General features: G+C 36.2%; 1 protein-coding gene across 1 annotated transcript in view; it reads left to right on the top strand.

The window, feature by feature from the left end:
* The first annotated feature begins 92 nt into the window (after positions 1 to 92).
* cib2 (calcium and integrin binding family member 2) overlaps positions 93 to 26,002 on the top strand; it is a 34,291-nt gene continuing 8,381 nt past the window's right edge. The window contains exons 1-3 of the mRNA XM_016568270.1: positions 93 to 393; positions 4,298 to 4,332; positions 20,533 to 20,644. Coding sequence (XP_016423756.1) covers positions 343 to 393; positions 4,298 to 4,332; positions 20,533 to 20,644 — 198 coding nt within the window. The 5' untranslated portion in view covers positions 93 to 342. The remainder of the gene's footprint in view (positions 394 to 4,297; positions 4,333 to 20,532; positions 20,645 to 26,002) is intronic.

The raw sequence follows: 26,002 nt of genomic DNA, 5'->3' as shown, positions 1-26,002 counted from the left end.
TTCAATGTGTTCAATGCTGCCCCCTGGTGGTGTGAAGTGTTAAAATCGGTTCTAGAATCGTTTTCATTGACAATCAGTCAGTGAGAGCGAACAGCGACAGGACGAGTATATGCCGCGCACGTCAGGAACGGTACGCGACAAACAAGTGTAACGTTTCTTGAGCTGTTAAAGTATTTATGGAGAGTGTCGCCTTTACCACCAACAGGCATAGGCTACTTCAGGAAGGACTGAAATTTCATGCTGCCTCCCATTTTCTCGGCTGGCCAAACCGTGGACATAAATGCCTAGAACAGAGAAGACCAATGTGATGCATCTGCACGAGAGGAAAATAACTCGACTAAGATGGGTAATAAGCAAACGATATTTACTGATGAACAGCTAGACGCCTATCAGGTAAGAGACTCTCTAGTCCTCAGCGTTATTTACAGACAAAAATTAAGAAGCAACAAAATCAAGTTTTGGGTTAAAGAATGAACAGATGTGTGGTTTTTGACTTCCTTTCTTTCATTCTTTCTTTCTTCATAGTCAAGGTGCATTCTTACAGAAAACTGCTTATATAGGCTACTGCTTTCTCTCTCTCTCTCTCTCTCTCTCTCTATATATATATATATATTGCCTGCGGCATACAAGCGACTTTGTATATATTATTTGCTCGCTGTGTGAATCCTAAGGTCTGAGCACTGAGTCATATATGAGGACATCTGATCATATGAGATGAGAACATGTGAGAAGGTCTTGCTTTTGTCTTCCGTAACAGCAGTCTGTCATGCTTTGGCGAAACATCATCTCAGTCTAAGGACCCAGTCAGACTTAAATATTAATACCAATCTAAGCAGATACTCAGAAACCTCATTGTGATTAGTCAGCTGTTGTACTTTCTGATAGCTTCCTTGTAGCTTTATAGTCCTGTTTATATATATATATATATATATATGTGTGTGTGTATATATATATATATATATATATATATATGGGAATAGATATGTGATGTGAATGGTTTATTGAGTCAGATATTAATGCAATTTGAATAGTAGGCTTCTGAGTTTCCCACTTGCCAGTCAACAAAGTGCATTATGAAGATCAATGACTGTTAGCAACAATGGCCACCGCTCCTTGTGCTCTTTAATCACTGGGTTGTACTACCTGGATCAGTGGAGCTTGGCCATTTGGCTGATAGACTCATTCCTTACAGCAGCCAAGTCTTATCAACTCATTCATCGTGCTGTAAAACAGAATCAGGCAGAATATTGTAGAAAATTTAGATACCTTTATAAGGCAAACAAAATGTGCCTCGGAAAAGGTATTTATTAGGGTTCGCCACTATGTCTTAATATATAGTTCATACAAAAATTAGAATTTAGTCATGGTTTCCCGTTTTAATTTGATTCAGTTCAGAATTATTTTTGGTATATTTCAATTTTTTTTTACATATCAAAGGAATTCTCTCAACTAATTCTGTAATTATACAGTGCAGTGTTTCAAATGGATTCTGTATGCATGCGCTCTGTAGGGATGTTTTGAATGGTTTTTGCAAAATACTCGATAATGTCAAATCGCACATCGTTAAAACGACAATTACGATATTATCGCAGACGATATATATCGCACACCCCTAATTCAAGCTCATCTTTTCGTGAATTAATCATTAAAAGAACCAGCTCATAAGAATTGTTAATTTCAGAAATTGGTTACACTGGTCTTGCTGTAGCTATAGTTTTTCATTTGACTGAAAATAAGCTGGTTCTTTAGAGTTGTTTGTTCATGAATTGGAATACACTGGTCCTGCTGGATGTTTTCGGTTTACTAAAAAGAACTGGTTCATCAGAGTCGTTTGTTCAGGAATCAAAATATATCGGTTGCACTGCATGTTTCTGATTCACTAAAAAGAACTGTCTCAAAAGTGCCATTTGTTCGTGATTTAGAATACACTGGCCGCGATGTATGTTACTGATTACTAAAAAGTGTCTGCTTTAATAGTGTAATTTGTTTGTGAATCAGACTACTATGGTTGCTTTGTCTGTTTTTGAGAACTGGTTCATAAGAGTCATTTGTTTGTGAATCAGAATATACTGATCACGTTGTATTTTTGTTTTTGCATGCAGCCTGCCAGGACAACTCTAATACAAGGATGTTTTGTACCATTATTTCACAGTACAGTCTTTTTATTCCATCCTGTTCAATACAGACTGCAAATTCACATTCATAACTCAAGCAAAATATGATTTATTTTCCCGTGAGGCTGAAGATTCAATCATCGCAGTGGTGACATAGTTTCTTTCCACCCCTAGCAAAACTGAAAGAAATCAACCATAGAAGTACCATAAAATATTGCCATACAAATATTTGTAGCGTGCAGGACTATTAAGTACATTTGATTTGTAACAACGCAACACAGCAGTGAGAAGTATTTTAGTAAATGCCAGCTGCTCTCGCACCTTTATATTATGTCTCTATGACGTGATTATAAGAAGTTATGAAGAAGCCATTTCTTTCTCCGGGCATGTAATGTCATTATTAGATATGTGGGCTTTCGTTTCTGGTAATAATTTAACACCGGGTCGTCTATCCTTTGTGCTAATAACTCACAGCTGTGGCCTTACCTCACATCTCACAGATTCACGCCTCAATATTTCAAATTAATGAGCAATTAACAGTATTCAAAGGCTAATGCGCGTAAATCACAGAACGGTGCTGCTCCTCTGATTTGGGGGATGGGCTTTTTTTTTTTTTAGCATATAGCTGGCTGGGTGTTTGTGTAAACATCATAAAAGAGAGCTTAATCATTAGTTAATAAAACTGTCGGCTCAGGTTGGCACCGCTACAGTGAGTGCAGAGAGGTAAGAAAGGAGCCACAGATCTGGGAACAGTATTATAATGGGTTTTTAGGCGATTCGTGCTACAGTGGGCCGACAGCTGTTGTTGTTTCCTGCGGTCATATTGCCAGGCCTCATTTGGCGTGTTGTTTTTTGTGACTGGTAACACTTATCAAAGACAGTGAAACCTAAGAGGCATTGTGTGCTAATACATAAAGCTGTCTAGGAGCTCAGGTGTTGATCCACGTGCAGTCATGCAGTGTGAATGCAAAACTGTTGCTTAACATGTCAAGAGATGTGCCCTAACAAGTAAACATGAATTAGTTCACCGACACATTATTTCCTGTGCTTTTATTATTTTTAGAATTAAAAATAGAATAACTCAAATGTGCTTTACACTACCTTTTTTATAAGTTTGGGTCAGTAAGATTATAATTTATCTCATTCTTAATTTATTAAGAATTTAAAAGTAAGAAATGAAGACTTTAATTCAACAAGGGCACTTTAAATTAAACAAAAGTGACAGTAAAGATGTATATATAATGTTACAAAAGATTTCAGAGATTATTTTATTTCAAATAAATGCTGTTCTTTTCTATTCATCAAAGAATCCTAAAAAAAAGTATCACAGTTTCCACAAAAAATATATGAAGCAGTGCAACTGTTTTCATCATTGATAATAATAAGAGATGTTTCTTGAGCAGCAAATCCCCATATTACAATAATTTCTCAAGGATTACGTGACACTGAATACTGGAGTAATGACTTCTGAATAAATGTAATTAAACATTTTATTATATTAAAATAGAAAATTGTAAAATCATTTAAATTGTAATATTTCACAGTATTACTGCTTTTACTGTATTTTTGATAAAATAAATGCAGCGTTAGTGAGCATAAGAGTCTCAAAAAGCCTTAGAAATATCTTACCTACCCTCAACTTTTGAATGGTAGTGCAAATTTAAAAATAATTTTCCTTTTTTTTTTTCCTGTGGACATAAAAAAAATAAAAATCAGACTGACCCCAAATCTGTTTTTTTTTTTTTTTCAACATTAAGCCAAATTGTCCTAAATTAAGCCAAAATTCCTGTCAGATATCACTAAAATAGGTAAGTTTGCTTAAAAAAAAATTAAGGTAGCACTTTATTTTAAGGTGTCCTTGTTACACATGTTACATGTACTTACTATTATAATAACAATTAATTAAGCATAATTACATGCAAGTAACCCTACGCCAAACCCTAACCCTAATCCTAATGTAGATGTACATGTAGTTAATTAATATTACTCAGTACTTAAATGTATAATTACACTGTAACAAGAACACCTTAAAATAAAGTATAACCAAAATTAACATTTGTTTTAGAAATTATGCTTGGGGTTTAAGTCAGATGTTGTTAAAATAAATTTCTTGAACATTGTATTATGAAATCTCAGTTATGCTTTATGTGTGTTAAGTAATTTTCTTTTCTTTTTCGTCTTAGGACTGCACCTTCTTTACCCGCAAGGAAATTCTTCGGTGAGTATAGACTTTTTTAGCATTTTCTGAGCTTATTTTGGTAAATAATTGTGTAGAATTCAGCAGAATTAATTTAAACATGGTATAATTTGTTAATTGAAAGTCCAATATGAATATGAAAACTCTTTCATGATCAGTGTGGGCATAATTGTTTAGCGAACTATCCCTTTTGCAGCTATTGTGTTATGGTATTGTGTGTTCTACCAGTTCATTCAACTCTGCTGCACTCCACTGGCTCTTACTAACCTTGTCTAAGATCTATAAATCTCTCTCGCCCCATTCATACAACTCATTTTCCCCCTGACAGCAGTTCAGCTCCAGTGATATTCACCCATGCTCATTCATACAGGCCAGTCTGCTTTTAACAGTCCGCTGGCTTCATTAGTATTCCATTCACAGGCTGTGCACCATTTGTTTGAGTGAAATTCATACGGTTGCTCAGATGAGACCTGAGATCTAATAAAGAGAACCTGACCATTATAAAGATTCTTTTTATGGGAATTGTACTTTATGTGAGCCACCATTTATGCAAATTTAAGAGCAGTCAAGCTCTAAACTCAAATCTAAAGCTCAGTTCCAAAGCCTACCTTGCTGTCTACATAGGCAGCTGCCTTCTAAGGAACCTCATAAGTGAGTGATTTGGAAGACTTCACATCAGCAGCAAGACAAATATTGGATAAAACTTGGGTAGTCCACTTTTTTCTCGACTTTGTCATTTGGAACATATGGAGCTCCGCACATGACATGCAGGGGAAAAAAAAAGTTAATTGTGCACATGATTTACTAATTCGCTCCCTCGTTTTACTAAATTGTGCGCACAATTTACTATTTACTAATTATTTACTAACACGATTTACGCTCAATATAATAATTTGTGCACTCGTTTTAAGTAGATCATGTGCACAAATAATAATTCATTCTACTTCCTGTCCGCATTCTCATAAACCGATGTATATGCCTCTCACTTAAAATGATTCCATGCAACGCTGCATGGCTTTTGAGAATGTCTCTATAACTCATTCCCAACTCAAAATAAAACCCAATTAAAGTGTCTCTGTCCATAACAAAACATAACAGCAGCAACAGGTTTATGAGGAAGTAGACAGGAATTAGAACTATGGAATTACTTTTGTGCCAATAAAAATAAATTTTATTTTTCAAAAAAATGAAAATACAAATTTAAACTGAATAAAATGACTTTGAAACTAAATAAATAATCTTTGACTTCGTTTTTTAATACACTGCATGTTTTGCTAACTGTTTTCTCTTTCTTTTGCTGATCTGTGCTTACAAATGCACTTCCAGAGTTTTCATTTTCGCTCGCCCTTCTGGCACAATTCTCTCGTGGGGGCGGGGCTAGCAGCGGTGTGTTCTCATTAGCTGTGTCCCAAAGTTAAAGGGTTAGTTCACCCAAAAATGAAAATTCTGTCATTAATTACTCACCCTCGTGTTGTTCCAAACCCGTAAGACCTTCGTTCATCTTCGGAACACAATTTAAGATATTTTTGATGAAATCTGAGGGCTCTCTGACCCTCCTATAGACAGCAAGGTAACTACCACGTTCAAGGTCCAGAAAAGTACCAAGATGATCGACAAAGTAGTCCGTGTGACATCAGTGGCTACGAGAATACTTTTTTTGCGCAAGGAAAACAAAAATAATGATTTTATTTCACATTTTCGTCTCTACTTTCACAGCAGGACATGCATACAAAATACTGAAGTGCTAAAGTTTGTTTAAAACATTTGTAGACATATCTTGCATGACAGCACTACAAGAACACAACAAAGGGAAAGACTATTGCCTTATATATTGGTTGTCTTATTGTTTGTGGGCTTTGTGTTAAAAAAAACCCTGGCTTTTAACACGTTCGCTAAGTATTTCAGTAAATGAAAACACAATACTTACATTTCAATGTGAATTCCCCCACAGAACTCTCACCCGCCATGTTCTTTGAATATAAACACCATCGCCATCTGTGCGCAAGTGGTTCTGGGATATGGTAGGGTGTGAAGTGTCCATCAGATGTACACTTCATTTTCCTGGGAAATGGAGGGCGCATTTGACGTTGCTTTTAAATTACGTCAGCCTTCATTGCGCCGCGGTGACGCAATCGGCCTTGGAATGCGGTATTCGGAGGGTGCATCCTGAATTGGGACAGCTTACGTCGTGACGCTGTGATGCAATCGCACTTCAAATGCGCACTTCGGCCCTGTCCCAAATGGAACACTTCATGTGCACTTGCGGTCTTATGGACTTACAATGGACGCCGCGTGCGCGTGTCCGTTAAGTCCACGAGACCGTAGGGTGTCCCATTTGTCCATTTAGCGTTCAGAAGGGTGCTCTCGAGCGCCACCCTTGCAGCCGTTATGCGCCCTCGATCCGCACTTCTGCCGAGCCCGCACCGGGGCGAGCTCCGCAGCAGACTTCTACTTGACAGTCAAAGCGGCATTACGTCACGAAAGTGTGGACTCAGAGGAAGACCGCGAGGGTTTAGGGTGTCATTTGGGACAGGGCCTTCGGAGTCCGCACACTTCAGTTTGGGACAGCCTTCGTCGCGCCATTGTGATGCAATCGCACTTCAAATGCGCACTCTGGAATCCACGCACTGCAGTTTGTGACACAGCTAAAGTCTACTGAGTTTTTGATTGACAGTTTCTTAACCTGGAAGTGAAGGCGTCAGTGTTGCGCCTCTGTAAATCTGAGCATTTGTTAGCGGCTTCCTATTTCATTTTAGTAATATAAAGTTAGGAGCTTTATTTTTGAATTTTACTGTATTTATGTGCTGCTACTACTGCTGCTATTGCTTTTATCATGCTGATTATTTTAAGTTATTTTATTTTGTTAACATTATCATCTAACATTTAAATTGGAAATACATTAATCAACTCTTTCAATTGTGACTTATAAACCAGTTGAATTAATGTAATTGAAAATATCTTTATTGTCACTACAGCATATACACAAGTATCAAAGTGCAGTTACTGTATGTTGTGACAGGACAGATCAGAATCCACAAAACACTTAATTGCATAGTATACATGTAATGCACAGTATTCTCATAATTTACATTAACATGCAAAATGCACAAGTACATAATATCCAGAATATTTTTAAAATTCATAAATGTTTTAAAAGCTGCAATGATCCTTTGAACAGTTCCTTTTACAGTATAAGTAACAAAACAGTGAATGAGTATGTTATGTAATGGAGTGCAATATCAGTCTTTACAGGGACAGTTGTAACGATGGTCATATAGAGTGCTCTGGTTTTCCACCAGAGGGCACTCCATTCTATGCCTATGCCTATCTGCCTATTTAAGTCTGTTTATTTCTGCTATTATATGCTGCTAGTCTTAACATAGTGTCACACTGCTATCTTGAGTTTTGTTTTTTAAGCCTGATATCCAAGATTGCCGTTTTCCTGAGCTCCTTACTATGCCAAAGTTTGGACTGATTTTGTGTATGACCTCATGCCTGCCTGACTGCGATTGTGGATTACTCCTTTTTGCACCATTAAACTTTTGCATTTGGATCCTAACCTTCACCTTCCTTGCAGTTTCGTGACAAGACTTCACAGTTTCATGGATCCAGCAGTTAAGTTAATACGTCTCCACCAAGGAAATTTCTCAATTGAGGGCTACATGGAGGACTTTCTTGAACTGGCACTTCTAACTCCTTATGATTAGGTGTGTCTTATGATATTTTCAGACGGGGGCTTTCCAAGCCTATATCCCTCATGCCAATTCCTGAGTCTGGTTGGACTTTAGAGCGCTATATATAGATTTGGCTTTGCTACTGAGCAGATCTGCTTTTACTGTGGGAGTGGCGGAAGAGCAGTGTGGCGTTCCCTCAGTTGCCACCACACCAGATCCACACCATGTTACTGCTGTCAAGTCTGCCAAGCCAGAGTCTGTTCATGTCAAGCCAGAGCCAGTTCAAGTCAAGTCTGCTAAGTCAGAGACTGTTCAAGTCATGCCTACCAAGCCACAGCCTCTTCACAACATGGCCGCCACGCCGGAGTCATCAGTCAACATGGCCGCCATTCCATTGTCTCGTTCCATCATGGCCGCCAGTCCAGAACCTCTCCACAAGATGGCCACCAGTCCTGAATCACTTCACAAGCTGGCTGTCAGTCCAGAGCCTCTTCACAAGATGGCCACCACGCCGGACACTCCAGCCGTCATGGCCACCACGCTAGAATATCCAGCCATCATGGACATTTATGCCAGAATCTTCAGTCATCATGGACGCCATGACATTGTTCCCGGTCATCATGAACATTGCACTTGAAGCTAGTAAGGCAGTGCCCAGGCAAACGAGACTGATATCCAGTGTGGCTGTTCAATGAATCTGTTCAAGAGCCTGCTCCAGTCTGTGAGTCCACTCAAGCCCCAGAGCTCAGTCCTGTGTTGGCGCCAGCCTGGGAGTTCCCTCCCTGTCCTGTCACGGCCAAGGAGGCCATCCCTGAACCCTTTGCCTGTCCTGTCCTGGCCATAGAGGCAGTCTCTGAGATCTTAGTTTGTCCTGTCACGGCCAAGGAGGTCGTTCTGAATCCCTTGCCTGTCCTTTCATGGCCATGGAGGCCGTTTCTGAATTCTTCGCCTGTCAAGTAATGACCAGTGAAGTCGTCTCTGAGCACTCAGCCTGTCCTGTTGTGGTCAAGGAGTTCATCCCTGCCTCCCTTGCTGCCAAGGAGGCTGTCTCTGAACCCTCTGCCTGCCACTTAGCGACCACAGAGGTCGTCTCTGAACTGTCTTCCTATCCTGATACGGCCCTTGCGTCCAACGCAAACCTCTTTGTGCTGTGTTTCAGTTTTCCCTGATCAGCCTTGGTGGTCTCCAATTCTGCCAGATCTAAAGGACTAAAGGCTGTAATTAAAGCAAAAGGTGGCTCAACAAAATACTGACACAAGGGGGTGATCCTTTTCCCAACTCAGTGATTCTGTTTTCTTTCCCCTGACATATTGGTGTTAAATCTTACACTTGGATGTTTTAAGTTGCACTGAGTAAATACAGCTGGATAATGTGTCTGTCTTCATTTCAGGCTGCAAAGCAACAAAATGTGATTATTTTAAAGAAGGGGTGATTTCATTTCTATACCCAGTGTATGTGTATGTGTATTTTTAAGGGGATTTTACAGTTCTAAATACCTCAAAATTATGCACCATTTTTCTGTAATGCCATCGTGTAACATTAGAGGACTGATTAGCCCTATATGTATATCCATGACTGTGTACTCCCTAGCTGCTGGAAACCTTTTTTTTTCAGTCATAATTATTTGCATGTATTAGGTTTTGTATTTGGATATATATTTAGCCATTAGTAATGACTACTTTTTATTAAATGTTTTTCCCTGAAATGTTGATCTGAAGTGACAATTTTTGTACTATTATTAGTCAAGTCTGGACACAGAAAAAGCATTGTAGAAAGGCTTTACATTTCCAAAGTTGACAGCTCTCTGGGAGTCAGGCAGTGATTGACAGTGCTCTTGTAAAATGGTATCGTGATTGTCAGATACAGTACATTTAGTACTGTACAGTACTCTGTGTACTGGGGTGAAATGTGATCTAATCGAAGCAAATGTGATCTAATTGAAGACTGTAACTGTGTGGAGATAACCAGGTCCTGTAATGATTAGGCTAAATCAAGACAACTAACCGCGAGTATCCTCATAACAACGTTTATAATAATGATGATGTCATTCATCTGTTCTATTCCTAAGAAATTATCTCAACAATGTAGTGTAGCAGCAGATAAATACTGATAAAATAATAAAAAAATCTTTAAATATAATTTTATATCACTAAAATGAAACAAGAAGCCATGCTTACAGACGTCTTCACTTCCAGGTCAAGAAGCTGTCAACCATATACTCAGTAGCCAATGAGAACACACCGCTGCTAGCCCCGCCCCACAAGAGATTTGTGCCAGAATGACAAACGAAAACTCAGGGAGCGCAAACGAAAACTTCAGAAGCGTAAATGAAAACTCTGGAAGCGCATTTGTAAGTATAGATCAGCGAAAGAAACAGGACAAAACAGTTAGCAAAACATGCAGTGTATTAAAAACAAACTCAAAGATTTTGCCTGCAATTAATTTTTTCAGTTTCAAAGACATTTTATTCAGTTTCAGTTTATATCCATAATTTTCTTGAAAAGTTACATTCATTTTTATTGGCACAAAAGTAATTCCATATAAAACATATTATTATTTGTGCGCACGATTTACTTAAAACGAGGGAACAAATTATTATATCAAATGCACAATTCATATAAAACAAAAGTCGCTAAGCTAACAGTGTGTTACCTGCAAATATTGGGTAAAATTGTCAATTTTTAATCAGATTGAACTTTTTGTCGCTAGTTTTCAGTATTGAATAAAAATATAAATCAAATATATGTTAAGTGTAATTATATTTTAGTCATTTGGAATGTTCTACATAGGCAGCAACTCATGATTGATTTCTGTTTGAATTAGCATGTAGCTATGCTAACATTGTGATTTTAATGACATTTTTAATGAGATTGAACTTTTTATTGCTACTTTTCAGTACTGAATAATATATAGAACATATATATGTAGATTCAGCTCACAACTTATTTTAACTGTTTGACATTAGCATGTAGCTAAGCTAACAGTGTGATTCTATAGCAAGCATGTACATAGTACAAATACATGGTACACAAATATTGGTTAAAATAGACCATTTTTAATGAGATTGAACTTTTTATCTTTGCAATATTTTTCAGTATTAAATCAAATGTAACTATAGCCAGCTTTTTTCTTGATTTGGTTGTTTGGAAAGCTCTATATAAACAGATCTATGCTAACAGTGTGTTATTCATAATAATATTTGTTAAAATAGTCCATTTTGAATGAGATTGAACATGTTATTGGCATTTTTCAATATTCGGCTCACGATTGATTTCAGCTGTTTGACATTAGAATGTAGCTTAGGGTGACCATACGTGCCATTTTCCCAGGACGCGTCCTGGCCAGGATTTGTTTTGGCTTTGTTTTCCTGTTTTCATGCTTGCTGAAGGTAATGATCGAAAAGTAGTTTGACCAATAACATGCAAGCATTGTACATAATGGACCAATCATGGCGTGTGAGAAGGTGGGATCTACGGTCAAAGCGATGCAATTACGCGTACATATTAGGTGTGTTCGACTTAAAAGCAGTGCGGCTCAGACCGATCAGTGTTTGACATCAAAGTACCTCGAGAGCGTTTCGAAAGCATAACCGTCTGTATGGTACTTTGATGTCATACACCGATCGGTCTGCACACGCAAACAAAGCCAAAACCTAGATATTTTAGGCAATATAGAAATCCTGGCCAGGACGCGTCCTGGGAAAATGGCACGTATGGTCACCCTAATGTAGCTAATCTAACATGTGATAGCAAACATAAAAATACATAGTATACATATTAAGTAAAATCTTTTTAAATTATCTCTTTTACAGAGTTCTCAAAATATATCTTTGATTAATAGCATATGATATCCTGTTTTCTACCAACAACCCAACCCTCAGGAAGAGTTTTGAATCAGAAGCCAGTGTTCTTTGGCGAGAATCATTTGTCCTGCTAAACAAGGGAGAGAGAGATTACATCCCATCCAGCCGTGATTTACAGTCTCGCTCTGTCTGCAAGAATGTGATTTCTTTCTTGCTTTTTTGTGGCTCTATCAGAATCTCTCCCTGACAGGCCATGCAGCACGCAACAACGCGTGTAATTGTCTTTAGCCACCAACACAACATTGCCTCGGTTGTAAGCGGTTGGTATATACATAGTGCTGTTCTATTGGCCCACTGCAGCAGCGATCAGGGTAGCTGTACTAATCGGCTTTCAATCAGAAAGGTTTGTTCATACGATTAATCAGCATGAGCTTCAGGCTAAAACTAGAGTCCATCACTCAATTTCTCTGCCAGCCTCAATTAGACAACATGGCTGCCCTCCAAAACCAGAATTTTCTGTACATATCTTGTAACTTCTGATCGTTTTTGAATAAAATAATATATAGCATATATAAATCTTTGTTTATCTTGTTAAATAATATGTAATTATAATTATTTTGCATATAAACAAAGAAAACAATGGCAACAGGATAGTTAAACAGTAGATTAAAATGCTTCATTGCACAGCGACTGCAGTGAGCACACACATCATAGTTACAATGTGCATCAATCAAATATGATATATTTCTTTTACTATTAAATAGTCTTATCATGTTGTTTATGAGGCAGGTTTTATGTCACCATGGCCGCTGAAGTTGTATCGAATGGAATTATTGGTCATAAGTTGCAGCAACTGTAGCATGATCTGAATTACAATTAGAAGCTGTTCACACAGAACATGTTTTTGTCTTCCATTGCACTCCTTTTCCAATGTTTTTAAAACAGTTAACATATGCTAGATGAACGTGTTTGTCCATTGCGCTTGCGTCTCACATCTTTTGCAACATCTCGCATGAAACAGCATTCTACACAGAAATCTATTTTTTATAGCTATATGTGCATAAAGTGGCATCACATGTGCATTTTTATTTGTTTGACACTAATATGTACAATATTAACATAGTCCACAATGTAAATATATACTTTAGAGATGTAAAAATCTTTTTGAATCCTCTGATGACTGATTGGAACAGGAATTGAAGAAATTGAGACATTTTCTAGAAACTTTCCAGATTTAATGCTTGTCATGTCAAATTAGTTAAGTGCATAAACTGTGTTGAATGAGTGTGATGGCATTAAACATCTAATCTTATTTATCATAAATACAATAAAATCTATATATGTGAATTTTTATATATTTGTACAAGATTTCAAAGTCATATGATAATGTAGAACTTAGATCATACAGAAACATCCAAATTGAATTAATTATTGTTCCCCCTCCCCCGTTTCATTCATGGTTAAGTTTGGGTCATACATTTTTCTACAATTTCGTCATCTCATAAAAATTAATTTACTACTCAAAGAAACTACTTATAAAGCCATGTTGAAAGGGTTTGCATTGAGATGCTCATGTACTAGAACACGTAAGAAATCCAAACCTGATCTTATGAGAAAATAAATTATATTATGTATTAGCAATTTTGTGTGAATTTGTACAATTTGATTTATACAAATGTGTATGATTTATATAAAAATGTATTTTCAAGTTTAACCCCTAAACCTAACTGTCAGTTGGGGCATGAGCAGATTGTTCAAAAATTTATAAATAAGATTTCCATTTGAGTTCAATTTGCCAAAAGTGAAATAATTCCGAATTGTCACGAGACAACGTGTGTTGAAATACCTACACATACTAACAAGATCTGAATTGCATTGCTATAACTGGTTCTTACAGTTTTGAGAACGATAAATGAGCTTTGTGTTCCTAAAATGCTTCTAAGAATGTTCTTTGATTGCTTGAAACTGAGACTTTCTGTGTAAACACTGTTACCTGCGTTTCTCTCATGGCGTTGGATTGCTTTTCAAACCTTACGAAAGACCTGGAACCCAATCTCTTGATTAGGCGCAGACTTGCAAAGTGTCACATCAGGTCTGGTTCATTCCTGTCCATGATAACATAAAGAAATAAAGCCTTGTGTTTGTTATTCGACCTGGCTGTTGTCCATTCCCTATGTGCATTAGGTATAAATAAAACAAATGGCCTGCTTTCTGTTCTAATAGGATTGACATTGCTCTCGGGTTTCAGGATATGCTGTTAATCGCTGTCGTTTGAAGATCAAGTGTCTACTTTAAGAAATTAAAAGCAGATACAGGAGAAAGGGGTACAGTGTCAGCTTACAGTCAAACGACCAAATTACAGTAATACAGAAGCCACTTGTCCCAACTACAAAGTTTCTCTTGATGTTCCTTGCATGTTTAAAGCTTTCATTACCCAATCCATTCGACCTTCTATTCCAGTATCATCACCATCTTTCACCAAACTATCAGGCTACGCTAATTACATCACCCTCACTTCAACTTAGAGTGTATTATGTTCAATTCAGTGGCTTTTTTAGGGGCATTTTGTGTGATGTGAGATTGTTAGATTGGCCAATGACCCCTCATGATGTTTGCTCTGGTGTGTAAAGCTTGAAAAGATAATAAGATATGATTTAGGATGCTGCGCTGCATCATGTACGAATGATTTACTGCTGTTTTCTTGGCCATGTCTGTCTGAGTCCCTGGTTGTGGATGTAGTGACAGTTAAATAAGATTTTATTATCATTCTGATAAACATTTATGGGGATGCTTTTCTATAATGCAGTCTTTAAAAACGTGCATTGCAGGCTTTAAAAAAACTATAGAATAAGATGAATAATAATCAGAAGAATAAGGTAGATTTTTCCCAAATAGAATTCTGTCAGGACCACTATCGTCAAAGATAACTTACAATTAGCATACATTTTAGGTTGGGGGTATGGTTCTGTTCTGGGCAACACTCCCTGCCCATCCATGCAGCCTAGCATGGATAGGAGCAGGGAGAGCATAAATAACCCCCCTAGGGTAAACTGAACAGAACCAACATGAATGATTAATGTAGCAGATATCATCCATGTTCTAAGTGATTATTTTATATATCAACATAAGTCAGTGGTCTGACTCAAGAAGAAATATCCAATGCCAAGTCCTGACTGGACGAGAGGAGGAGCTGGGGATGGAGGTGGGTGATTAGCTCCTGAGCAAAGCGATAGCTGCTGAATAATGACTGAAAGGACCTTATAAAGGGAATTATGATTGGCGTCGTATTCCTATAGGTAGACGTGGATCAGCTGAGTGCCAGCTGATGCAAGCTTGACTAACGTGGCCTGCCAGAACTAACGCTACGCTCCATTACATTTGATGACTTGTTGCTTTTTTGAGGTGTATATACAGTATATATAAACTGTTAACAAGATGTCTCAATCATCTGAACTGTACCCAACATTTAAAATTATACAACATTTACTAATATTTCTATTTACTAATTCTGTTTACCATAAATTTAAAGGAATAGTTCATCCAGAAATATCTCCAGTGAAAAAGTTGTCTCATCTGAATCAGGAGAGAAATATGCACAGATCAAGTAGTTTACAAGTAAAAGCAGTCCAAAACCGTTCTAAACAAATATGTCAGTGGATTTTGATGTGAAAGAACAACAGCGGATGGACTTTTTCACTGTATGAAGCGTTATTATGGATTATGGACTTGAATGTCTTAATGGATTTGTTTCTTACAAACACTTTTTCAGAGTTTCAGAACCTACTTACTTTCCTATTAGTTATGATATTACCCAGTACCCAGAATTGCTTCTCTAAAAGTATTTTGCTAAGATCACATGAGCAGCTGGTGAAGGTCTTCCTGTTGTTGTTGTTTTTCTTTGTGGCTGTAATACCCATCTAATAATGAAAAGCCTCAGTTATCATAATGAAACCCATCCTAAGGTCCCCTGGTGACTCATGATGGGTCATGGACTTTCCTGTGACAGATAACAAGCCTCACCGTGATGTGTAGGTGCCCTTAGGCGAAGAAACATCCTCCTGTCACATCAACATATCAAGTGACCTGATCATTATCACACATAGCCAAGGTGTTGACAAGTTGTTTCCCTTCTAAACTGCAATCAGAGAAACTACAATGAGTTCTCTCGAAGCTCCATATCTGTGGAGACTTCTCATGTATGTGTTGCATGTGGTGGGTTGAAAAAATCTATGTGTTTATTAACTGGGCTGAAGCATGACATAGAGGCTGCATCCATGAAAGGGGTTAATGAGATGTTTAATGCATTACTTTCTAATGGCCATTATAGGCTCTGCTTATTCTTCGGCAATGAACCATTACTGGCTTTTATCTCATGTCCCCAGAGAGCTTTGTAACCCTCTGCTTTCATTACCAGTTCACTGGGTGCTTTAATGCACCAGGATGCTTTGAATAAACTGCAACATATTCCACATAAAAATTAGCTTGTTGGCGTTAAACACATGTGTCTCTGGATACCATACAGCTACTGCTGGTCAAGTCAAATAAAATATAATACCCGTCTCTCTCTGACAATGAGACTCTGACAATGAGACTCAAATGACTCTGACTCTCTGACTAGCGCTTACTTGTGCTAAGTGGTTGCTAGGGCCATGTGGTCACAAAGGTGTTTTGAGTGTTTTTGCATGTTGGTTGCTAAGATGTTTTGAATGGTTTGAGTATTGCTGTGTGGTTACTAAGGTGTTCTGATTGGTTTAGACTAGATTGTTGCTATGCAGTATTTAATGTGTTCCGAATGGTTTAGAGTGCTGTTGCATGGTTTCTAAGGTGTTCTGAGTGGTTTAGAGTGTTGCTATGCAGTTTCTGAGGTGTTCTGAGTGGTTTAGAGTGTTGCTATGCAGTATCTAAGGTGTTCTGAGTGGTTTAGAGTGTTGCTATGCAGTATTTAATGTGTTCCGAATGGTTTAGAGTGTTGCTATGCAGTAGCTAAGGTGTTCCGAGTTGTTTAGAGTGTTGTTATGCAGTAGCTAAGGTGTTCCGAGTGGAAGAATAATAATGCGCATTTGATCAGTTGCTATGCAGTATCTAAGGTGTTCTGAGTAGTTTAGAGTGTTGCTATGCAGTATCTAAGGTGTTCTGAGTGGTTTAGAGTGTTGCTATGCAGTTTCTGAGGTGTTCTGAGTGGTTTAGAGTGTTGCTATGCAGTATTTAATGTGTTCCGAATGGTTTAGAGTGTTGCTGTGTGGTTTCTAAGGTGTTCTGAGTGGTTTAGAGTGTTGCTTTGTAGTATCTAAGGTGTTCTGAGTGGTTTAGAGTGTTGCTATGCAGTATCTAAGGTGTTCTGAATGGTTTAGAGTGTTGCTGTGTGGTTGCTAAGGTCTTCTGAGTGTTTTAGTGTGTTACTATGTGGTTGCTGATGTATTCTTAGTTGCTATGTTGTTGTCAATGTGTTTTGAATGGTTTAGCATGTTGCTGTGTGGTTGTCAAGGTGTTCTGGGTGTTTTAGTGTGTTCTTATGTGACAACTAAGGTGTTCTAAAGAGTGTTGCTGTGTGGTTGCTAAGGAGTCTTGAGTGGTTTAGAGTGTTGTTATAAGTTATCTAAGTTATTCTGAATGGTTTAGGGTGTTTCTGTGTTGTTAAGGTGTCCTAAGTGTTTTAGTGCAAAGCTATGTGGTTGCTGAGGTGTTTTGAGTGGTTAGGCGTGTTGCTATGTAGATGCTATGTGGTTGTAATAGCATGAATCTCCCCTCACCAAACCACATTATTTGAGGTATTAGTCATGTACTTTCTTTATGGTGCACTCACGTATATAATGCACAACTTATCTGAATTATGTCTACCACAGCTTGCAAACCTTATTTGCATAAGAACTCCAACTTCCGACAGCTCTTTCAGTGATGTTGTTTTTCATTTCTATAGTGCCAAGCTGCCATCCAGTGTTTCGTAAGTACTTTTAGCTCTTACATAAGATGTGTCAGCCCGGTTTGATTCATGTGGATGGATTGTCCCTCTGCAATGGCACTGAGATTGGTTTTGATAACAGGGCCAGTGGAGCACGAGAAACAAAATGGACAATCACTGGCAAACCTAATGGAGTCTTGTACTTTATCACCTTCATAAAACACTCTGTTTCTCCTGTTCCCCACACGTACCCACACAATCCGCCAGGCTGTTATGCAAGGTTAGCGTAGCGTTATCGGCAATCGTTATGGATTGGCTTGTATTTCCTTGCATCCTGATTGGATGCCTGTGGTGCAACATGAGATTTGTCTCTTTTCTTGTAACTACGGCTGGTACAAGATACAGTATGTACTGTACAATCGTCAGTACCAGAAATATTTCCACAGCCTCTGCTAATAACATGTCTAGCAAAGCTTTTTGTCTGAAAACGTATTATAACGTGTCATAATATAAATATAATGGGCTGCAGTTGTATGGGTTTTTTATTGACTCCAGCGAGCTTAAGCAATCACTGATCACACTGAATCACATGTTTAATCACATCAGTGTAGTGCAAAGTAGTGTTTCATATTAAGTATAATATTAGTTTAACATTTCATATTTACTGGTGTTGGAAAACAATCAGAAGTGTCATATTGGCGTGTTAGGGGTGCATTTTTCATAGTCATGAATGGAGACGCGCTTCTTTCTTTCTTGCAATAGGTTGCTTTAGCAGTCTATGTTTACTTAATCAAACACTGCAGTGGAGAGCTTTTATCTTTTTTGAGATTTTGTTTCTTGTAGCAGTATACTGTGATATTAGCTTCCTTTTATCCTGTTTTGTTTCCTGGTTTGTTTGTTTCTTATGCACTATTTAGATTTTGTGTTTTATTTATATTTGCTTCAGATTTTTTGTTTGTTTTTTATTGTTCTTGTCTTTTGTTTAATATTGTTTCTACTTTGTTTTTGTTTCACTTTGTCTTAAGCCAACAAAATAAGATGATACATTTTTTTTGACTATCAGTGCAAATTATTAATTGTTTTCTTTGCTCCACAAAGCTTCATCAGCTTTCTATATCGTTGTGTGTCCCTGCGGTCCTGATTTTTACTGAATATCTGATATCATCTCTGTGCAAGTTTTATTTATTTATTTATTCATTTATTTATTCTTTTTTTTTATTACTGCTGCAAAGGCCAATTACAGTGTCCACTTCCCTGTCTTGTTGGCATGCTCAGAATGAATGAGTCATCAGTTCACCGTTGGCTGGCAAGCCTCCAGAATGTGCAAAACAAATAGACAAACCGGCCTTGAAGAAAAATGCATTACTAAATCCTCTTATGCTGATTGCTTAATTATGATGGGATAGTGTGATTAACAATTGACTTTTTAAAGCATTTATTACATGCATTTATTTGTGAAACGCATTTAGTTTTATCCATTGAGATGATTTAGGGATTAAATATAAACTGATAAATAGTGCTGATAAAAACTAAATATTGTTTCTTGCAACTTGTTTTTTTTTTTTATTATGTTTTGCTGTCAACAAGGAAACAAAACAACAAATGGGTTTAATAAATGAGTTTTTGTTTTGTTTTGTTTTGTTTTGTTTTGTCATTGCATCACCAAACAACATTTTCTATTGTTGTTTATTTGTTTTTACTATTCGTTTCATGTTGTTTTTGTTTTGTTTAATTTTGTTTTTCTTTTGTGTTAATAGCTTATAATTCCTCCCCAAATATTTCATCTTAACTTGATATTTAACTAGGGTTATAATAGTTAACTAAAAATTTTATAGTTAATTAAAACCATTAAAAAAAATCTGTTACTTAAAATAAAATAAACATGAAATAAAAGTGAAATAAAATTATATATATATATTTAACTATTTGCCAAGACAGCATTTCTCATTTCCACTTGAAGTACTAAAATACCTAAAACTACATAAATTAAAACTAATAAAAAAAAATTCATAAAACTACAACATATTTAAAAAACAAAACTAATAAAATGACAAAAACACAAAATTAATAAAACTTTAACTAAAATTAAAGTGAAAACAGAAAATATAAAAATAAAACCTACCTTTGTTGTTTATTTGTTTTTACTATTCGTTTCATGTTGTTTTTGTTTTGTTTAATTTTGTTTTTCTTTTGTGTTAATAGCTTATAATTCCTCCCCAAATATTTCATCTTAACTTGATATTTAACTAGGGTTATAATAGTTAACTAAAAATTTTATAGTTAATTAAAACCATTTAAAAAAATCTGTTACTTAAAATAAAATAAACATGAAATAAAAGTGAAATAAAATTATATATATATATTTAACTATTTACCAAGACAGCATTTCTCATTTCCACTTGAAGTACTAAAATAACTAAAACTACATAAATTAAAACTAATAAAAAAAAATTCATAAAACTACAACATATTTAAAAAACAAAACTAATAAAATGACAAAAACACAAAATTAATAAAACTTTAACTAAAATTAAAGTGAAAACAGAAAATATAAAAATAAAACCTACCTCAAAATATTGCTAAAAACTATAAAATTATACTAAAATGATAATACTAAAATATTTGACTCATGCTGTGTTGTATCTTCTTTCTCAGTAAATCAGTAGATTTAAAATACCATCACACACTACTGTGGTTTCTCTACTACATTTCAAATAAGCCATATTGTTTTATTCTCGTTTTATGAATAAAACTGATGAGGTCTGATTCAAAAGATGATCTAAGAAGAAGTCCGAGGAATAGCGATGAACTGGAGTAACCAGTTTTCACTTTTTTCTGCATTGCAGCTTGCATGGAAGATACCACGAGCTGGCTCCACATTTGGTTCCAATGGACTACACCAACGACCCTGATGTTAAAGTCCCTTTAGCTCTCATAGTCAACATGCCGGAACTGAAGGTAATGTTAACTATTCACTATAGAATTCCACTTCCAGTTCACATACAACAGCATAAGGGGTGCAGAAATATGCCTGGTCCCTTGTTTAAGCAACATGATGCTTGTGCAATGACCCTCTCTGCACTTTTAGTTTATATCAGATATAATAGACACTTGTTTTTATAGGATGAAATTGGTTTTTAATGACCACGCTGGCTGGGCTGTTTATATGACAAAGCACAAGCGGTGGGAGCGAGGGATATTACACCACTACACTTTTGAAAGTTAACGCTCCATGAGATGGTGCCGTTTCAGCAAATTATGTTAGCGCTTTAGATTTTCCATGGTTGTAAAGAAGACGCATACATTTAATCAGACTAGAGCGTCTAGAGATCATTTATAGGATTAGCTAATAAGAGCATTAGCATTATGCTAGCATTAAAGTAATGATGTTACTTTATAGAGGTAACATTTTATTAGCGCCATTCCTGAGCTGATTACAGTAAAACTCTTTCATATTATCTCCTTTCAAAGATGATCTTGTACTTTTTTAACTCTTTAAAGCCTACTGTATTATTTTGATATGCAAATTTCGGAGGCCTCTAAATTATCAGTATGATCAAAACTTTGCTGAAAAACCTGTTTTTCAATCTACTACATGCCCTCTATCGTCTGATTTATAGTTTATGCTTTTTTTTTTTTTCAATTAAAGGGACTTTTAATATTATTGTAAGCATCCCACTTCAGGTTGTGGCTTATGTGTCTTTTCGCTGTGATCTGAAAATCTACTGATTTTTGTGAAGTAAACAAGAAAAACTTTTGTTTTCTTAGTAATTCAAGATGAGCACTTACTGGACTGAAGCACCTTCCGTTTACTTGATTATCCATACATAATTTTTAGAAAATCCTGTTACAAAGTATCAAATATGATACAGTCAGACTTTTGAGGAACGTTTATTTGTTCATCTTTCAGTCATTATTGTATTTGATTTATAGTTTATGCTTCTTTTTTTTTTCAATTAAAGGGACTTTTAATATTATTGTAAGCATCCCACTTCAGGTTGTGGCTTATGTGTCTTTTCGCTGTGATCTGAAAATCTACTGATTTTTGTGAAGTAAACAAGAAAAACTTTTGTTTTCTTAGTAATTCAAGATGAGCACTTACTGGACTGAAGCACCTTCCGTTTACTTGATTATCCATACATAATTTTTAGAAAATCCTGTTACAAAGTATCAAATATGATACAGTCAGACTTTTGAGGAACGTTTATTTGTTCATCTTTCAGTCATTATTGTATTGCACTGCATTATATGTTTTCCCCCTACAATAAAAATACTGAACTTTTATCATAAATCTATTCTTTTTTAATATCATCATACTAAGACATATCATTGGGAGATAAAGAGTGACAACTGATGTTTATAAGTATTTTATGTAAGTAACCTATTATACTGTTATAAAGATCTTATTCATTTACATTACAAGCTGTTAGATTTTCATCTTTCTTTTGGCCATATAAATATCAGCATCAGCACCAAATTGCATATTTTTTCTTAGTTTGAGCCTCTGAATAAAATTGACCTTTTTTTCCCCTCAAAGTATGAGCTTCATATTCTCACTATACCATACTCAATGGTCCATAAAAGCCTGATGTATCAAATATGATATTTAAAAAAGCACTTTTTAAAAATATTTGGTCTAAAGGTTCAATAAACTGTTCAATAAAAAAGTTATTTTATATGACAGGCTTTGCAGGGTTAAATAAAAAGTTCAGTCAAGCCGAGGATTCATTATTACAGTCATATCGCTGATCCAATCTCACCTTTCCTTAATAATTCAGACCCAACCCTCAGTCAGTCAAAATTTGTCGGATGTTACAGTTCCAGAATGAGCCCCATTATGTCCTCCTTGCTGGAGACATATTTTTACCACCCTCTAAAGCCGTCAGATGGATAAAGGAGCTATAAACCCAACCCTAGGAGGTGGATGATACTGATGGAGACCACTCAAGCTGGGATTGATGGGGCTACGACAGCTTCCAGTTTGCAAAGATCCTCTCAGCCTTCATAAACATAAATCTCTGTCCCCTTCAGTCTGATAATTAGCCTTTTTGTGCAAAAGTGGACTGATTTAACACATCAGAGCATTAGAGGGCTGTTTACTTTACATCTGCCAGTACAAATGCCTTTTCAAAAAACCTTGAGTTTTTTTTAATTACTCATGGATGGATGTTTTCTATGATGTTACTCATAAGGCAATCTAATCTAATTTTCTTCATTCTGAATGTTCCTAAACCTTGCAATCCGATTTCATGTTCATTTACATTTGCATGTATTTCAAACAAAACAGTGCATTCAGAAATAATGTCAATAATCACAGTTTTTGCCTTGATGACATATCTAAAAAAAATAATTAAATATAAAAATAAGATGAAATGTACAGTATGTCAGACAAGATTTTTTTATCAAAGAGTTTGGTTCCAAAATTGCGATAAACGCCATTTAAAAAAAAAAAATTTTAGTTTCCGCAAAATCAGTATTGTATCTGGTCGGTATTGAAAAGTCCATTTTTAATTTTACGCTAAATGCGATATCCGCCGAGTTATTCTGTCATGTTTTCTCTGTATCTCGTCAGTAAAGCCGGTTCTGTGATTAATAGTAAATCTCCATCACGAGCTTTCAGATGGAGCGGCATTTAATACACGTAGAGCCATAGATCACTGCAATATTGCGTTTATAATCGCAGATGAGTCGCATTCGATTATGAACGCAATATTGTGTAGCTTGTCAGTGTAAGTGAGTTTCAATATGAAAAATAACTTTTATATTGATTCAATGGATTTATTGCATTTTGAACAAAAAAAATGTGTCATGGATTTATTGCATTTTGGGGAAAAAAGAATACAATTTTATAATAAATCTTTGAAAATCAAAATCTGGATTTGAATTTTATTATAACCTAAAGATGCTATGTGAAAGTTTGAAACAGAAAATAGTGGTTCCTCTTCAGGAACTCGATTGGTAAAGAAAACACATTTTTACTCAAATTAATGCGTCTCGGTGCCATACTTCCGGCGTCCCTGCCGGCGCTTGCTTCATTCCTAGAAGCTGACGCTGGCTCCGCCGCACGTGCTTTTATAGCTTCCTGGTCATTACGTCACCCGCCGTGACGTCTCGCCCATCTATTGGTCTGATTACACACGAGTTCAGAGCCGGTCACGCTGATTGAAAATCCCCTAGCGTTTTCCGACGCAGCGTCTCGTTCCCTCGAGGAACTAGGGTTACATACGTAACCTGAGACGTTTTCATCTTGCCACTTTCTTGGTAAAGAAAACACATTTTAACTCAAATTAATCAAAATGGATTTATAGCGTTTGGAACCAAACTCTTCAAATATTCAGTCTCCTCCACTGACCAGTTTGGAATATGTAAGACGTAAAACAAATGTAAATATGAATCACGGCACTGCACAAATGCGCAAGGTATTTTTGAAACAAATTAAGAAAATAGTCAGATTCAAGTTTATACATGCTTGATTTTTTTCTGATCTTCACCGTATAATCCGATTGAATTTTCATTTGATAGTGGTATTTATTTACATGAAGGTTATTCAGTCCGATTAAATCATCAATCCAATTACTAACAAATTATTTGGTTGCATGTAAATGTAGCTAATGTGAAATCATGCTTGAAGTTCCTTCAAGTTGAACTGTGGTGTGCTATGGCTCATGCTTAGGACTTGAACAAACCCCTAACCTGCAGTAACAAATTCAGAACTGTTTGTGCTACTAACATAACTTATACCACAAATCCTATGTGTATAATTTGCTATTTTGACCTTGCGGATAGTAAAATGGGCACAAACATATCACTTGGGATGGTTGTATTTATAATTATGCACAGGATGGTGAGTGTTTAAAGCAGAACTGAGACATCAGGGTTGATCCTGCTCTGCTGTGTTCATCTTACTGTTCCCAGAGCTGTTGAGTCAGCTAGTAGCACGGGGCATAAAAATTCCTTTAGGCCAATAGCCAGTAAGAAATATATGGGCGCCAGTTTGGGGAGTCAGCCTTTCTACATTTTATACATGACTCACTCAGCAGAACTCCCTCTGCTGCACACATGCTTATGTACAGCCACACACTTGTACTCAATGGCCAGGCCTAGACACAATCTGCAGATGTTTTCTGCATCTATGGTTTTTAAGGGAAAATGTATTAATTAATTAATTAATTAATTAATAGTTTTAAAAATATTTCAAAGAATAGCATGGTATTATATGGTTTCCATGGTATTTTTATGGTGACACCATTGTACCTTTTTTCTTGTTCTATCAAATAAAAAATCACAGATTTCCATACAAATATCCAGATAAATTTTGTACAGTGTTGTTACTGTTAACTAAAACTATTGCAGTCATTTTGCAGTCATTGAAATTAAGCTCAAATAAAATAGATGAAAAAAAATTAAGTTGAAGTACTGAAAATACTAAAACTAAAATAAAAATTTAAGTTGAATTTAAATTTAAAAAAAATAAAAACTAATAAAAATGACGAAAGCACATAACAAATTTGCTAAAACTTAAAAACTGAAATGAAAATGAAAACTGAGAATATTAAAATATATCAAAATATTACTAAATACAAAGTTCTGTCATAAAACTCTAGATGGTGAAGGCCAATAAGTTCTCAGTCGGACATAATGACATCATTGTTCACATGGCGCAGCTGATTGGTTTCTTTTCGTATCAACAGCCAATGAGCTTGCTCCTCAACTTTCAAATACTCAGCTAATGCTTGCTGTAGCCATTGCAGCATGCTTCAGAAACCCTCCACCTTCCCCAACTCCACCTGTATAGATCTGCGACGGGGTGATTTCATGTATGTTAAATATGGAGGTCATTTCATATATGTTATATGTGCAGCAGCAGTATTTCCTACATGCTCACAGCAGCATGTCTGTGGATGTATTTGCAGTAGAATGTCTCGGCACTTGCTCTGCCGCAGCAGCAGCAGCATAGGCGGAGGGTGAACCAACTCCAGGGTAAGGCTAAAAGCAGCCAAATGTATTAAACATCATAAACCCGTCTTTTTAGGCAAGAACCAGACACGGGTGTCATGTAGGCTAAAAAAATGTTTAATGGGACTGAATTTGTATTTAACGTGATTACAATTTTTAAAAAACATTAGAAATTGATAATTATATAACGTTTCCTTTCCACGGTCATTCAAACAGCGAATAAATTATATATAGAAAGTGACATTATCACTAACATTAATCTATCGCGGGTTTAAGCACTCTCAAAAAAACAAAACTATCGTTATAATCACTGAAGCTGTATACACTGTGAAATTAATCTCTTACTTACATTGTACGTAC

The sequence above is a fragment of the Sinocyclocheilus rhinocerous genome, unplaced genomic scaffold (assembly GCF_001515625.1).
Source record: "Sinocyclocheilus rhinocerous isolate Xijiao unplaced genomic scaffold, SAMN03320098_v1.1 scaffold861, whole genome shotgun sequence".
In the NCBI taxonomy this organism is placed as follows: domain Eukaryota; kingdom Metazoa; phylum Chordata; class Actinopteri; order Cypriniformes; family Cyprinidae; genus Sinocyclocheilus; species Sinocyclocheilus rhinocerous.
This window is presented reverse-complemented; position numbering and strand designations above follow the sequence as displayed.